This window comes from Stenella coeruleoalba (assembly GCF_951394435.1).
Source record: "Stenella coeruleoalba genome assembly, chromosome: 15".
Classification (NCBI taxonomy): domain Eukaryota; kingdom Metazoa; phylum Chordata; class Mammalia; order Artiodactyla; family Delphinidae; genus Stenella; species Stenella coeruleoalba.
The window spans coordinates 12,239,894-12,253,755 of NC_137161.1; the positions used below are offsets into that span (position 1 = coordinate 12,239,894).

The 13,862-nt window shown below is 44.4% G+C and overlaps 2 protein-coding genes across 17 annotated transcripts in view; one reads left to right on the top strand and one right to left on the bottom strand.

Moving 5' to 3' along the window:
* Nucleotides 1-9,295, top strand: part of STAU1 (staufen double-stranded RNA binding protein 1) — a 97,707-nt gene extending 88,412 nt beyond the window's left edge. For 10 of the 15 annotated variants that reach the window (XM_079945856.1, XM_079945855.1, XM_079945857.1 and 7 more), the window contains one exon: nt 734-9,293. In XM_079945856.1, the coding sequence (XP_079801982.1) occupies nt 734-749 (16 nt within the window). In that variant the 3' untranslated portion in view covers nt 750-9,293. Of the gene's footprint in view, nt 1-733 lie in introns of all 15 variants that reach the window. The other 5 variants (XM_079945853.1, XM_079945854.1, XR_013831677.1 and 2 more) reach the window with 4 other exon arrangements.
* A 168-nt stretch (nt 9,296-9,463) lies between these two features.
* CSE1L (chromosome segregation 1 like) overlaps nt 9,464-13,862 on the bottom strand; it is a 43,545-nt gene continuing 39,146 nt past the window's right edge. For both annotated transcript variants that reach the window (XM_079944737.1, XM_079944738.1), the window contains exons 23-25: nt 13,084-13,230; nt 11,943-12,174; nt 9,464-11,720 (exon numbers count right to left, since the gene is read on the bottom strand). In XM_079944737.1, the coding sequence (XP_079800863.1) occupies nt 11,631-11,720; nt 11,943-12,174; nt 13,084-13,230 (469 nt within the window). In that variant the 3' untranslated portion in view covers nt 9,464-11,630. The remainder of the gene's footprint in view (nt 11,721-11,942; nt 12,175-13,083; nt 13,231-13,862) is intronic.

The window sequence follows — 13,862 nt, forward strand, 5'->3', positions numbered from 1 at the left end:
TATTTATTTATTTATTTTTGGCTGTGTTGGGTCTCCGTTTCTGTGAGAGGGCTTTCTCTAGTCACAGCGAGTGGGGGCCACTCTTCATCGCGGCGCACAGGCCTCTCAGTGTCGCGGCCTCTCTTGTTGCAGAGCACAGGCTCCAGACACGCAGGCTCAGTAGTTGTAGCTCACGGGCCTAGCTGCTCCACGGCATGTGGGATCTTCCCAGACTGGGGCTCGAATCCGTGTCCCTTGGGTTGGCAGGCAGATTCTCAACCACTGCGCCACCAGGGAAGCCCTTTTTTTTTTTAAGCTTTCACTTTTTTTTTTTTTTTTAAGCTTTCAATCGGTAATACATTCACATGGTGCAAAAGTCAAAATTATTTTAAAAGGTGTCCACAGTGATACGTCTTGCCCCTCATGCAGTCCTCATCCATACCATTCTCTTCACCCCACCCAGAGATCACATTTGTATTAGTTTCTTGTGTACCTTTCCTGTATGTTTCTTTATGCAGATACATTTATTTCCTTATTTTCTTCCTTTTCCTCCTAGAGATAACATACTACATACCCATTCTCTTCTTTGCTGTTTTCACTTGCTGGTGTATTCTGGGAAGACCTTAATCCAGTTATCATAAACTGGGGCCTGAACTATTGGACTTCTCGATGTCTGCTAGTTTCATTTTTAACATGGCTTAATTGTCTTAAATTTCAAAACTTGGGTCATTTTTGGTTTTTTTCTTCCTTAAAGGTGTGGGAGGTGCTGAACCTTATCTGGCCATGAACCATTGAAAAATCCCAACATACATACTGAAAATACTGAAACTGCTTTGAAAATTTGGAACTTCTGATACCTCCAGTGGGCCGAGAGACACGATGGGTAAAGGACTGGAGACAGCAGTGGTGAAGAAGGCGGGGCCCCGAGGAGGCAGCGGCATGGCCGCTCGCCTGTGCTATGGTTTCTCCTCATGCAGCAGCAGCTGCTGGGGGCCGGGCGGGCCTGCCGGGCACCCCGGCGCCACTGGGAAACCAGCGGGTCCACGCCCCAGGCACCCTAGCGCTTGGTTAGGGTGGGGGGGGGGGTTGGTTTTTGGTTTTGGTTTTTTGGGGTGGTTTTTTGTTTTTTTTTTTTTCCTTGCTGTGTGAAAGAAGAAACAGAAAGCACGACTCCTTCTCAAACTGGCTCACTCAGACACTTTGGGACAAACCCTGGACACCACGCTGGAGAGGGGCCTTAGTCTGGCCCCAGAGCTGAAAGCACCAGAGAAAATCACATGCTTCCTACTCAGCCTGAGCTGACCTCGGCGTGCTCTGGCCCACACCTACCGCGGTACCCACGCCGTCACCACTGCTCTCTTCCAAGAGATACGTATTCTTAGTTTCATTATTTTCTTTTGATTGAAATGACACTATATAAAATTTTCATTTGAGAGTTTCTCAGTTGTATTTAGTTACATAGCACAGTTTAGAAACTTGTCTGAGACTGACCTTATCAGTAATCTAACCGGCAAAGATCATATCCGTGTGTATGTGGTTATACATTTTTATTTCATTGGACTAACCCAGGACCATTTCAGTGATGAAAATTGTGTGCCCTCTGGTTTAGCTGAAACAGTCCTGCACTTCTCAGAAACCTTGAAGTCTCCCATAGTTGTATAAATTGGACAATTTAGGAATTTTAAACTTTAAATGATCATTTGGTTCCTTTTCTATTTTATTTTTGTTAATGCAACAGGACTTAAATGAACTTTGATCTTTGTTTTAAAGATTAAAAAAATTGTGTGTGTGTATATATATATATATGTATGTGTATATATATATATATATATATATATATATATATATATATATGACTCTTGAAGACACATAGCTTTCACTACACTACAGGATATGATCTCCATGTAGCACATCTACAACTGCAACTTGATTTTCCTTGAGTGCTTTATACTGTTGATTACATCTCCATGTAGGGCTGAAAAGAATGACCCATGTTTATCTCTATAACTGTGTTGCTTTTGATGTCGTGTTGCTGTGCACAGAAATGTGTGCGGCGAGGTCCTGCATATGGTCCAGATGAAAAGCACGGTAGCCTTGCGAGTTAAGTACTGCTTCGATTCATTGTTTACGCTGGAATTTTTTCTCCCCATGGAATGTAAGTAAAACTTAGTGTTTGTCACCAATAAATAGTAATACTAAATTTTTTTTGTTAATTTATTCTTAAATGCCACTACTGCTAGGTTGGTCCCTCCCAACCTGCCCCCTATACTTTTTTTATTTTTAAGAAAAAAACTTTGTAATGCTTGTGATTCCATTTGGGCAAAATTCTGAAGCTCTGAAATAACTTTATATCAAACCATTGATCAATAAACAGCTACTAATGAATTTTTGGTCCTGTCGAGCAGTAACTGAAGCAGTAAGGGAAGATGTGAGGGCATGGAAGCATGGCGTGGGGGGCACTGCTGCCAGTGAGGGGCAAGTGGGTGCCCGGGTGAAGGGAGGCGCCTCTCATCTGAACCAGACGATGTCACCCAAAGAAATGACCGAGAGGAGAGAGGCTTCCTGGTCACTTCCCTCAGGCGGGCTCGCGCTTGGAAGAGTGAAGGTGAGGCGTTGCATTCTAGTCTGGCTGAGGAGTGGGGCTGGTAGTTTTCTATTTTTTCATTTTAGAATATGCTCATAAAGGTGGTTCACTATAAAACCAGCCTGTGGATTGGACTGCAAGAAGCACCGGAAGTGAGGTTATGGAAAAATGCTACAGGGTATGAGGGGACTCAGCAGGGCAGGGATAAAAGCAGTGAAAGGAAAGGCATTTTTTCCCTTTCCAATCCTGGATTCAGCATTTCTGCAAGAAGCCTTGATCCTCTTTAGTGATAGATGACATTTAGCAACCAAGGTCTGGGTGCTCTGAGACCTCACTGCTAGGGGTGTGTTGTGTCTGGGCCCTCTTAGTGGACAGCTAGGAAGTGTATCTGTGTGTACGTATACACATCTGCCGACTTGTATATCTACTTAAAAGCCATGTGTTGGTCCTGATACCTCTGGCACCTCAGGGTTCTTCACAGCCTTCCCTGCTGTGTTTTTAGCACCTTTTCCCGCATTGAGATTGTAGCCAATGTCCCAGCCTTGCCAGCCACTCCTTCCACTCCTGCCCTGAGATCTTGCTGCCTCTGCCCAGCTCTCGCCTCCTTGCCTCACAGTGTTTCCAACCGGTGACCCTCCACACTGTGAAGGGAAGATGGAAAGGGCTGGACAGTACAGTCTTAGAAGTAATTCATGACTTCTAATTGGCAGTCCAGTTGGCCCTCATTGACAGCACTCCAAGAAGGGGAAGTTTCCTCTTAATATCTGGGATATTGTTAGGAAGGATCTACAGGTTTCTTTGACAGGTTTTTTTGAAGGTGTATTTTGGTTGCTTTGGAAAGCTGTCCAGATGGGATGTCCTTGACTATTCTTACATTGTAAACTCTCAAACTAGTCTTGCCTCTGTGAAGGCCCTGTAGCTGTCATCGCCTGCTGAGGACTCACTCACCTGCAGTATCTCTGTCTCAACAGGCTTTGAGAGAGCTGCCTGGGAATCGAGTTTGCACTAAGTTTTATCCCAACATGATCTCTAAGAGTTGCAAGAACTTTGGCTCAAAACTAGCCCTTGGGACAACATGCAGTCCTGGTTTCCAGACTACAAGCAGAAAAGCAGACATGAAGGCACCTGAGAGGCAGGTCTGAAAAAAATCAGAGCTGCAAGTCAGCCACAGTAAGACTAGTGGGTCTTAGGATTTGAGGAGCATCGATCTGCAAAGGTGGAGCAGCTCCTGTTGTCTTTGGGGAAGACAGACTTAGGATTCAGTCACCCCACAACAGGTGCACTGACATTAGGTCAATTTCGTTAAGTTCCTCTTATCACAGGGAGATATTAATGAGTAAGGATGATTTCCCCATAGCAGGGTTTTGTTCTGGTTTGTATTTTTAAAGGCCTTCTTGAGCTGAGCAATGTGAACTGTAGCTTTTAAAAAAAGTGTCATTTCTGAATCTAGGTTTTGTTCCATAGCTCACTGAGCTAATGTGCCCAGCTTTGCAGGGTGGATGCCCAGTGACGGAGACCTTGGCCTGGGTCCCAAGGTCTGAGTCTGGGGTTCTTGTGACCCATGGGAAAAGACACCCGGCCATTCCCAAGAAGCAGTATGCTGCTGCTTGCTCTCTAGAAGCTAACAGGAGCTCAGTAGACTACAACCACCAGGAAATAAACCTGAGGATGGAGATGTGTAGCTGTTTGTTTGTATGAAACTCAACTTCAGAAACTTCCGACATTACCATCTCTGGTTTAAGTGCTTAAACATCTGTGTGCCCTTAAAAACAGACAAGAAAAACTTTCTAAATCCATAAATAATGGATTGTTGAGCACTTAAGCACTGCTGGATTGGCAGGGAGGAGTTAACCAATTTTCTGAAATAGGCTTTTAAAGAGATGTGTGTTAAGATGCAAGGCTAACTGAGACTGGAGAGGGTGTGGTTTCTAGTCATCAAAGCAGCAGAGCTGTTTTCTTGGTATTTGGCACTGTGTGCTTGCAGTGGTGTGTTTAATGTATATATACAATGTATATATAGAATATACATATGAAACTGTAATTTTTACAACTCCATATTCTAATCAGACTTCTTGGCATACCAATTTTTATTAGGAAAAATTATACGTAATTTGGGAAATTGGTACTGCTTTGCTTAATATGTGCTTAATAACTTGTTTGATATTTTAAAAGTAATTTCCTTTGTACATTCTTTTACAAATACTTTCATCAAAACCTACTTTGTTGGAAGTAGGCCTGTGATGACAAATTATAAAGCAGTCTTTGTGTATTGGTAATTTTAAAAAGGACCTTTGAAAGTAAACTGTGAAAAATTTGTAAGTTACCCCTAAAAGCCCTCTATCCAAACACAAACCCTATCGTTTATTTCCACCCCCTTTCACACGCACTTCTTTCATGATTGTGTCTGCAGTGCACATGCAGTGGTGCCACCCATTGTAAAGCTGAACAACCTGGAGCTCGGTGGTCCCAGAGAGGATCAGGTATGCCTGTCCCCTGCTGCCCTCCTACAGAGCCAGCTGGATCCAGCCTTCAGCTAGCTCACTGTGGCTGTCCTCACTTCTTTAGGCTGCAGTAGAAGCAGTGACAGGGGTGTCTCTCTCTGACCTCTGACATTGCTGAGCCTGGATTCAGTAGTGGGCAGTTGGTGCCACTTTGGAGTGAGATCTAACAGAATCCTGTGTCGCTTCCTCAGACTCTTCTTGCCTGCCTTTTTAATCGTGTATTGGCTCCAGCTGCCAAAAGCCTGCCCAGTAAATGGCCTGAGATTCCCTTGGGCCTGTGTTTTACTGTGTAAATATCGCCACCTCCCCACAGGTCTGTATGCTGAGCATAGGCTCACCTGGTAGATTCAGGACGCATATCTGAAAATGTTCCTCTGGACCCCTAATAGCTTACTTTCCTCTCTGATTGGCTCCTTGGGCTCATGGACAAGAATAATGTAAACCAGGTTGAATCCAGCTAAGAAAACTGCAAATGCTCAGACCTTCCTTAGCCCAGGGACCATGATTTTTGGACATGTCGTATGGCTGTGTTTGGGGAGTTACGGCGTAGAGTGTTTGTTGGCAACCAGTGTGTCCTCTGAATCCCCAAAGCCTGAGTGGCCCCAGACCTGGCCCGACTCTTTCTGAGGTGGTTTGACCACCTTTGTCATTGCTCCCCTGGGCCAGGTAACATTTTCCCAAGGCCCCGAGCGAGGAGCAGCCTGGTGGACGGTGGATTGGGTGTGGATAAGGCTTCCGTGCTGTGAAGAGCGCCTGTAAATAGATCACCTCACGAAGGGCCAAGATGCTGTAATGTAGGTGGGTGAATACCAACATGTAAGTAGCGGCTCAGAGACTGCAGTGCGGTCACTGCAGAAGTCAGCACCTTCTGCTGTTCTTGGAGCCCAGAGACGGACTCTGAAGCCGCTTGCTCCCAGGCAGTTTCTAGAGTCCCACTGCTCAGGGTGGCTGATGGAGAGGCATTGGCCCAATTCCTTGCTGGAGGCGTCTGGAGCCCTCCTCTCCCCCATTCTGTCCTCCTGTCCAGCTGGCAGGGCTCTTCTCCCTGGGCTGCAGACCGTAGTCCACTTCCAGGTCTCTCCCAAGAAAACGTGTGGAGACAGATGCCATGACAACAGGAGTTCAGGTCCGTCTCAGCTACGGCTGGAGGGAGTGGTTGAGTTCTGGAAGAGGCCCACGAAGGCTGTGGCTCCTCTGGGCCCTAAGCTGCCACAGCCGTCTTCCGCCTGCCACCCTTTGTTAATTTCCTATCTTTACAATATGATCCCTTCTGACTTCTGAGGCCATGGAACCTTGGACTCTAACAGTGTTCACAGCTTGTGCCGCGCCTGCGTGTCTTTCTGATTCGGTTTTTCTTGGCTTCTTCATGAGCATCAGCTCACTGGGAGGGCTGTTGGTTAAAAAGGCTGCTGGGTCCCTTTCCCAGATGTGCTGATGCCGTGGGTCTGGGGTCAAGAACGTGCATAATAAAGTCCCAGGTGATGTAGATGTACTTTGAGAACAACTGTCCTCAAGCAGTAACACCCATGAAGTTGCTAGTGACTTTTTTTCTAATACAAAACATACAACTGTAAATGATACATGCTCTTTGGATGGTACCCCCAAGTCCTTCGAATCATGTTGAGAAATGCTGCCTTTGGCTAAACAGAGGGCAGGCAGCTTTGGCCTCACTGTTTTAGGCTCTGCACTGTGCTGTCCCAGCCCAGAGGCAGTCTGTCCTGGGGACTGAAGGCAGTGTCCTCAACAGCCTGTTAGGAGGATGGGGGTTTGGAATGCTCAGCCTGCAGCCGCTGGCTTAGCTCGTTGCCGCCACCCTGGTTCTCCTTGGGAAGGTTTCTCTGCAGGCACCATCGCAGAGACTTCTTCCAGCCTGAGATCTACAGTCACGACGGAGGCAGCCCTCTGCGTGGGGCTGGCTCCAGCTCAACTTTGGCTCTCAGGAGTGGGACTGTATGGCCTGCCTAGGACACTAAGCCCTGCTCTGTCTGAGAGTGGCAGGACCTGGTGGGTGCTAGGTTCCTCCCCACTGCCCTGCGGACCCACGAGGAGACAGTTTAGGATCTGTCTTCGCAGCTGACGTCTGCTGAGAAATCCAGTTTCCTGAGAGTAGCATTTCCCTCTCTAGGCTCAGGAGGATTGACCCTTAACTGCTTGCCAAGGAGATGGACCATCTTTCCGACGTAAGGTAAACAAACTCTCATTTTGCTTTCCACTCCTCCGCCGGTCATCCTCCTTTTGCATCAGGTCTGAGAAACTTCCCCCTGACCTGTCTGCGGTGGCTCTTCCTTCCACGTTGTCAAGTTTTTCTCTCACATCATCCACATTATAAGGGAGAAAGTTGACTTCTCCAACCACATGTGAGCTTTTGAGAAAAAGTCTTTATTACCTGTCATGCAGGAACCCCAGAGAAAGGTTGGTGGATGATGGTGGCTCTTCATAGTGTTTACCTCACAGTCACGCCCTTATTAACTGATTACCTGTTTCTAACTTTTGCAAAGCCATGGTATAGTGGCCAAGTCCTGTGCTCCAGACGCCATCCATGCTGCCTGGGTTTGAATCCCAGGTCCACCCAGCTGTGCAAGCTGGTAATTTCCTCCACCTCTCAGGAAAGAAGGATTTGGACCTGTCACATTCTCAGACCGAAGACTCACATCTGGTTCTCAAGGTTCCATGAAACACTGGAAGAGGGAGGCTCAGCTGGGAGTCCTAGCAATTAACCTAAAGAAGCTGCATGGCCCACGAGAGCCAGTGAGCTGTAAAAAGAACATCTCAGAGAAGAGTGGAAGGGTTCCCATGTAACACTCAGAATGAAGAAAGCTAATGAAAACCAGTCAGGATCCGAATGTATCACAAGATAAAATGGGGCATGGTTTGCTCTGAGCAACTGACAGAATATGAGGGCAAAGCCCAATCCATTTGACCTTGACTCTAAGAACATTCTCTTTTGATGGATGCAAGAGTCAAACCTTGAGAGGAAGAAATATAATCTCTACACACTGCCCAGCTCCAGCTCTGAATACTATTCACACCATTGTAACAGTTCACATACTGTTTATCTGTTCTCACCTTTTAAAAGATACCTACAGATGAAGCACACAAAAGGACTACTGCACAGGATGAAAAGCCATCTGCTGTGACAGCGTGAAAATGAAGGCAGAGGTGGACGGTGGGAGACGTCCTGTTATCAGTACAGAGGACCCGACACGAGGGCCACAGTTGATGGGACTACAGTTAGGGTTATTATTAAAGATGAAGAGAACTGTAAAAGGTAGGCTGGAAGTAAGCGATGTGAGCCAAGTTCTGATTTGTCATAGCAGGGAGTTAGTTATGAAGTCTTACGGTTGATGTATCAAGAAGATGAAGAATTAAGTGGTAAAGAATGAAGATTATAGGCAGTACTAGTTGAAAGGTGTTGCCTCTGGGAGGGCAGAGACTTGTTGCTCAGATACAAGCCCTATTTACTAATTAATTAGACTTTTACCACACGCAGCTAATAGTCTGACTGAATGCCACATTCATTATGCCCCACAAATAAATGAAATAACTAAGTAAGGCCCAGTGTGGGTAGGGATGTGCTACAGAAATTGGCACAACCTGGCCCAATAATTCCACCTTCAGGAAACAGACGTAGACAAATATTGGCATATATAGGATGTCCACCTCAAGAATTATTTATAAAATAAAAAATCTCTACGTGTCCAACAGTGACTGTATAACTTGGTAGTGGTATATCCAAATGATAAACACCATACATAACCACTGAAAAATACAGTTGCCGGCTTCCCTGGTGGTGCAGTGGTTGGGAGTCCGCCTGCCGATGCATGGGGACACGGGCTTATGCCCCGGTCCGGGAGGGTCCCACATGCCGCGGAGCGGCTGGGCCCGTGAGCCATGGCCGCTGAGCCTGTGTGTCCGGAGCCTGTGCTCTGCAACGGGAGAGGCCACAACAGTGAGAGGCCCACGTACAGCAAGAAAAAAAAAAAAAAAAAAAAAAAAAATATATATATATATATATATATATATATTTGCCAAGTAAGTGTTTTAAATGTTAAAAGGTTTTTAAAAAAGCATATAAAACTGTATTTACAGGGACTTCCCTGGTGGTCCAGTGGTAAAGAATCCACCTTCCAATGCTGGGGACTCGGGTTCGATCCCTGGTGGGGGAACTAAGGTCCGACATGCCCCAGGGCAACTAAGCCCGCATGCCACAACTACTGAGCTTGTGCGCCTCAACTAGAGAGCCAGCCTACCACAAACTGCAGAGCCCACGCACCACAACTAGAGAAGAGAAAACCTGCACGCCACAACAAAGATCCTGCATGCCACAACTAAGACCCGACGCAGCCAAAAAAAATAAACTTTGGGCAGGAAAGAAGAAAATTAAAATGCTTAAAGAAGGTAGGAGTATGGATGATTTTTTATTTTCAAATCTTTTCCTGTATTTTCCACAAGGAAAATACACATAAAAGAGGAGATAATGATCAAACAGCATGGAGAATCAGTGGATCCGACACAAGACTCTCATGAGGAACATTGCAATGACGTTTGCCCCGTGTCTAAAAATGTCCTGAGAGTGAGGGCCTTGCCTAGGCCAGGACTCCTCCGGAGTCTTCCCACCAAGCTGTTTTATTCTTAAAACTGTCGTGAAGTTAAGTAGTAGTACCCTCATTTTTCATAAGAGTAAATAAAAGCATAGCGGTCAAGGCATTTGTTCAAGGCCTCAGTCAGTGGCAGAGGTGGAATTCAAACCCAGGTTGGCCTGGTCCCAGAGTATGAGCCCAGCTCCTCCTGCACACGAAGAATTGCCGCCACCGTTGAGGAACAGTCACTAAGACTCAGCCAAACACAGCGCAGCAGCTTCAGCCTGCCATCTCTTAAAATCTGTACAACCTCACTTTAGAACATTTTAAAAAACCATTAACAAAATATTCATGAATTATGCCAGAGTAGAAGTGCCAGCCTTCCTGTTCAGGAACTATTTAAAAAGGTGCGCTTGTTTACAGAGAGAAACCACCTTCCGTTCAACTGTTCTGAGGAAGGAAAAAATTCAGAACTTAAACTCAGAAGACTGATCAAGATGCTGAAACAAGGGTCCTCCAGAACAGTAACTATCCCTGCATTTACTTAACTGTTAACCAACAGCTTTAGCAAGCACAGAGCCAAACACGAGAGCTTGTCTGAGCGCCAAACGTAAACCATCACCAATTCTGTTTGCCATTTCAGACTTTTCGCCTGTATTATGTTCATAGTTGAAAAATGGATCTCAGTGCTATCTCAGCATCTGCCTGCCAGTGACCATTTTTAAGCCATGTAGTAATTATATGATTTAATACTTCCATTACTGGGTCAAAACAAAAATGGTGCAGTACACTAGATTAAGCTGGAAATCTCTCAAGCAACACAACAAAACCAACATGTGAAGAAAATAAAGCATTCAAGTCAGGTGCCTGAGATTTGAAAAAAACAAATCCACGTAATCTGCACAGAATGAGATTCCAGTCTAACTGCACTAAGTATACATAGAAACTGTGCCTCTCCAAGTGTCAACAGTCTGATTCTTTTTACCCCCTAAAGATAAAGGCCATGGAACCCCTGGGCCCAGTCCAGGGAGGAGCCAGACTGGCAGCCTTTGCCAAGATGGACTGACACCTGTAGGTTCCTCCTAGACCGCAGGTTCTAAGATGTCACCGTTGGAAAAGTTCCTTGTAACCTCTGATCTTCAGAGAAGAAAGACACTGCAAAAAAAGAGCAAACACCTGCACTGTCTAAAGCAGTCCCAACAGCCTTGTGAAGCCAGGCAGAGCATTTCTTTTCCAATTCACAGAGGAAACCATCTACCTAAATAAAGTTCATGCTGCCGTCCAGGAACTGGTCTAGCTAGAAAGTTCTAACAGATGAGCCCCAAGTCTGCAGTAATTGTTCCCTTTCCCTTGTAAAAAAGACTAAGTAACCTGAGTTTGAGTTATTAAGAAATTAGGATTTTATGAAGTCCAGGAGAGGAACAATTAAACTCTTCATTATAAAAATATCAGCACCCAAAGCCTGGGCTTAAGATGTTCTTAGATACAGATTTTAGGGCTCTTTTTTTTTTTCTTTTATTGCTGATTACAGATTTAAAACTATGAAATGTGCATTTCTTGGCAAGTTACATAAGTGATTTCTTTGCTTACTGACATTTCCAATAAAAGCTTAAGGAAACGGACAAAAACACAAAGGACAAGAGAAATAACGAACAGCCTCAAAACAAAAGGATTTAGTAACTGAAAAAAAAACCTCCACAGTTAAGTGTCTGTCAAATTTTAGAATTATCAAAACTGTGCAAATGCTCAACTCAATGTCATACACTAAGCTAGTAAAACTTGTCTTTGTAGCTGCAAACTGAAAAAGTCACCCACTTATATTTGTGATCACACAAACCACCTAATTTTCTCAAGGTTCAGCTTAAAGCAACATTTAATAGACAAGTTCAAAAGGAACACTTGCTTTGTTTTAACACAGCTGTGCTCAGACGTCTCCACGATGTCCTCAGAAACCATCCTGGACTAAGCCAATTCAAAAAATACAGTTCAAAGCAGCGTCACACTAGCCGCCTGAAGGTATCCTTGGAGATACTGGAGCGCTTCTGCGTTGAGGCTGGTGCTCACCATTGAGGGAACCTACACAAGATGGGAAGCACACGTACAGCTGCTAGAGATCCCAACGTACAAACACAACGCCCCCGCACTTGCCGCCCTTCTACGGGGGAGCTGCCACAGCTCTTGAGAAGGGCAGTCCATCACCAATAATGGTTTAAGGGATCCCCAAGTAACTCAACTGCTTTCATGCCTTCAAAAATGGGAAGATGAATGACAGAGTTCTTTGACCAGAAAGACACTTACCCTTCCTGGACAGGCAGTAGACAATTTGTGAAGTGACTGTGCCAGGTGAATTCTGGGGTTGTTCACCATTTGACCTACAGGATCATGCTCTTTTTTCCCAGCGAATGCCAGCTGAGAGAAGGCAGTCTGGTATCCTGGTGTGTCTTCTATGTCAATAAAATGTTCTTCATCAGGAATAGTATTATCTTCAGGTAACTCAAATAGGCCGATCAGAGACTGTAATAAAGGAGTCCTGGATTGGAAGATGACAAAAAGACTGAAGTAACTGCTCTGAAGACTTAAACAATAAGGAGCAGCTTCCTCAGAGACGTAAGACTGTAGACTCGTAGTCTCCAGAGTAATAAGGGACCTTTGAAATTACGAATGAAATGGTGCTTATGCCTAACCAGAAACCATTCAGTTCTTCTGGCCACAGCACCCCAATGTCTCTTTCCCAGAGCTGCCAAAGCTGGCTTGTGTGAGTGACCCAGGCCTGGCTGATTAGAAGGCCATACGGCATCAAGCCAGACCAAGGCAATCCAATTCTTCTAAGTCAGAAGAAATAAGCTTCAAGTTGTCAGGTCACTTGACGGAAGGCTACTTGAGTGAAACCATAGTAAGGGAGAGGCAAAAGGTCAAGAAAAGCTAGGTCTGCACATCGAGCTAGACATCAAGCACAAGCACATAAACCTTCTCTTGGCCTATTCAGTTTCTCCTCTTAAGGACTTAGGCCGGTTTAGTCGAGTGACTATCATAAAAGTCTTAGAGATCATCTAAACCACGGACTTTCACCAGGCTTTTCAAAGGGGTCCATGAATTCCCCTACAAAGAAAAGTTAATCAGGGGACTTCCCTGGAGGTCCAGTGGTTAAGACTGCACTTCCACTGCCAGGGGCATGGGTTTGATCCCTGGTCGGGGAAACTAGGATCTCACATGCTGTGCAGCGCGGCCAGAAAAAAAAAAAAGTTAATCAGGAAACAAGATCTTTCTAGGTAGGCTCAGAAGAACCCACAAGTCATGTCTTGGATCTCATGGTTGCTAGGGGGGAGGCTGAGGTCAGAACCAAATTCTCTTGGCTCCCAAGAGAATAAGCTTGGTTAATTTTGTAGTCACAGGGGAAAGAAACTGTAATTTCCAAAACACCTTAGCATGGAGTACTTACCATAGCTTGGTATACTCTGTATCCATCATTGGGGGACATTCTGTTAGTAATTTGGTTATGCCAACCGCACAAATCTTTTTCTCTACATTTCCAGATACTTTCTGAATTTCAGGAATAATGATTTTTTCCAAAACCATTCCAAACATTCTATGAATCAGTGCAAAATAAATTCATTCAGTATTTCATTATACCACTATAGTCTAATTTAACAGTGAGATGCTTACATTATTTATGCTCAGCGACTCCTTATGAATATAACAAAATACAAAATAAGGCTGTTAATTTTGATCAACTGAATGGGAGAGACCTAAAAATGACAGAACAAAACATCAAACCTCTACTCTTGTGACCAACTGTCATCATCTTTTGTGAATACTACCTTAAGCCTCTGCTCAAGGAAAATCTTTACAGCCATTCTTTTGGTCTTGTATGTTTTTACAAATTACTCATGAAATCTTTGAAAAATTAGAAATCAGAAAACAGATAAGAAAAAAAGAATTACCATCACCCCACCATCCAGCATTAACTAGTTTTAACATTTTTGGATTATAAGCTTCCCAACTTTCTATGCTTACATACCTTTAAGTATGTAAATGTTAATGGCTGTATTTTAAAAAAATGATTTGGCCTATGAATGTTGTCGCAAACATCCTAGCAGTAAAGTTTTTAATAATTCTAAATGCTGTAAGATTCTCAATGTAAAATTCTCAATTTATACTCTCATTATTTTATGAAGAATTTATTTTATTAAATTCTTTCAAGTGGAAATAGTAGATAAA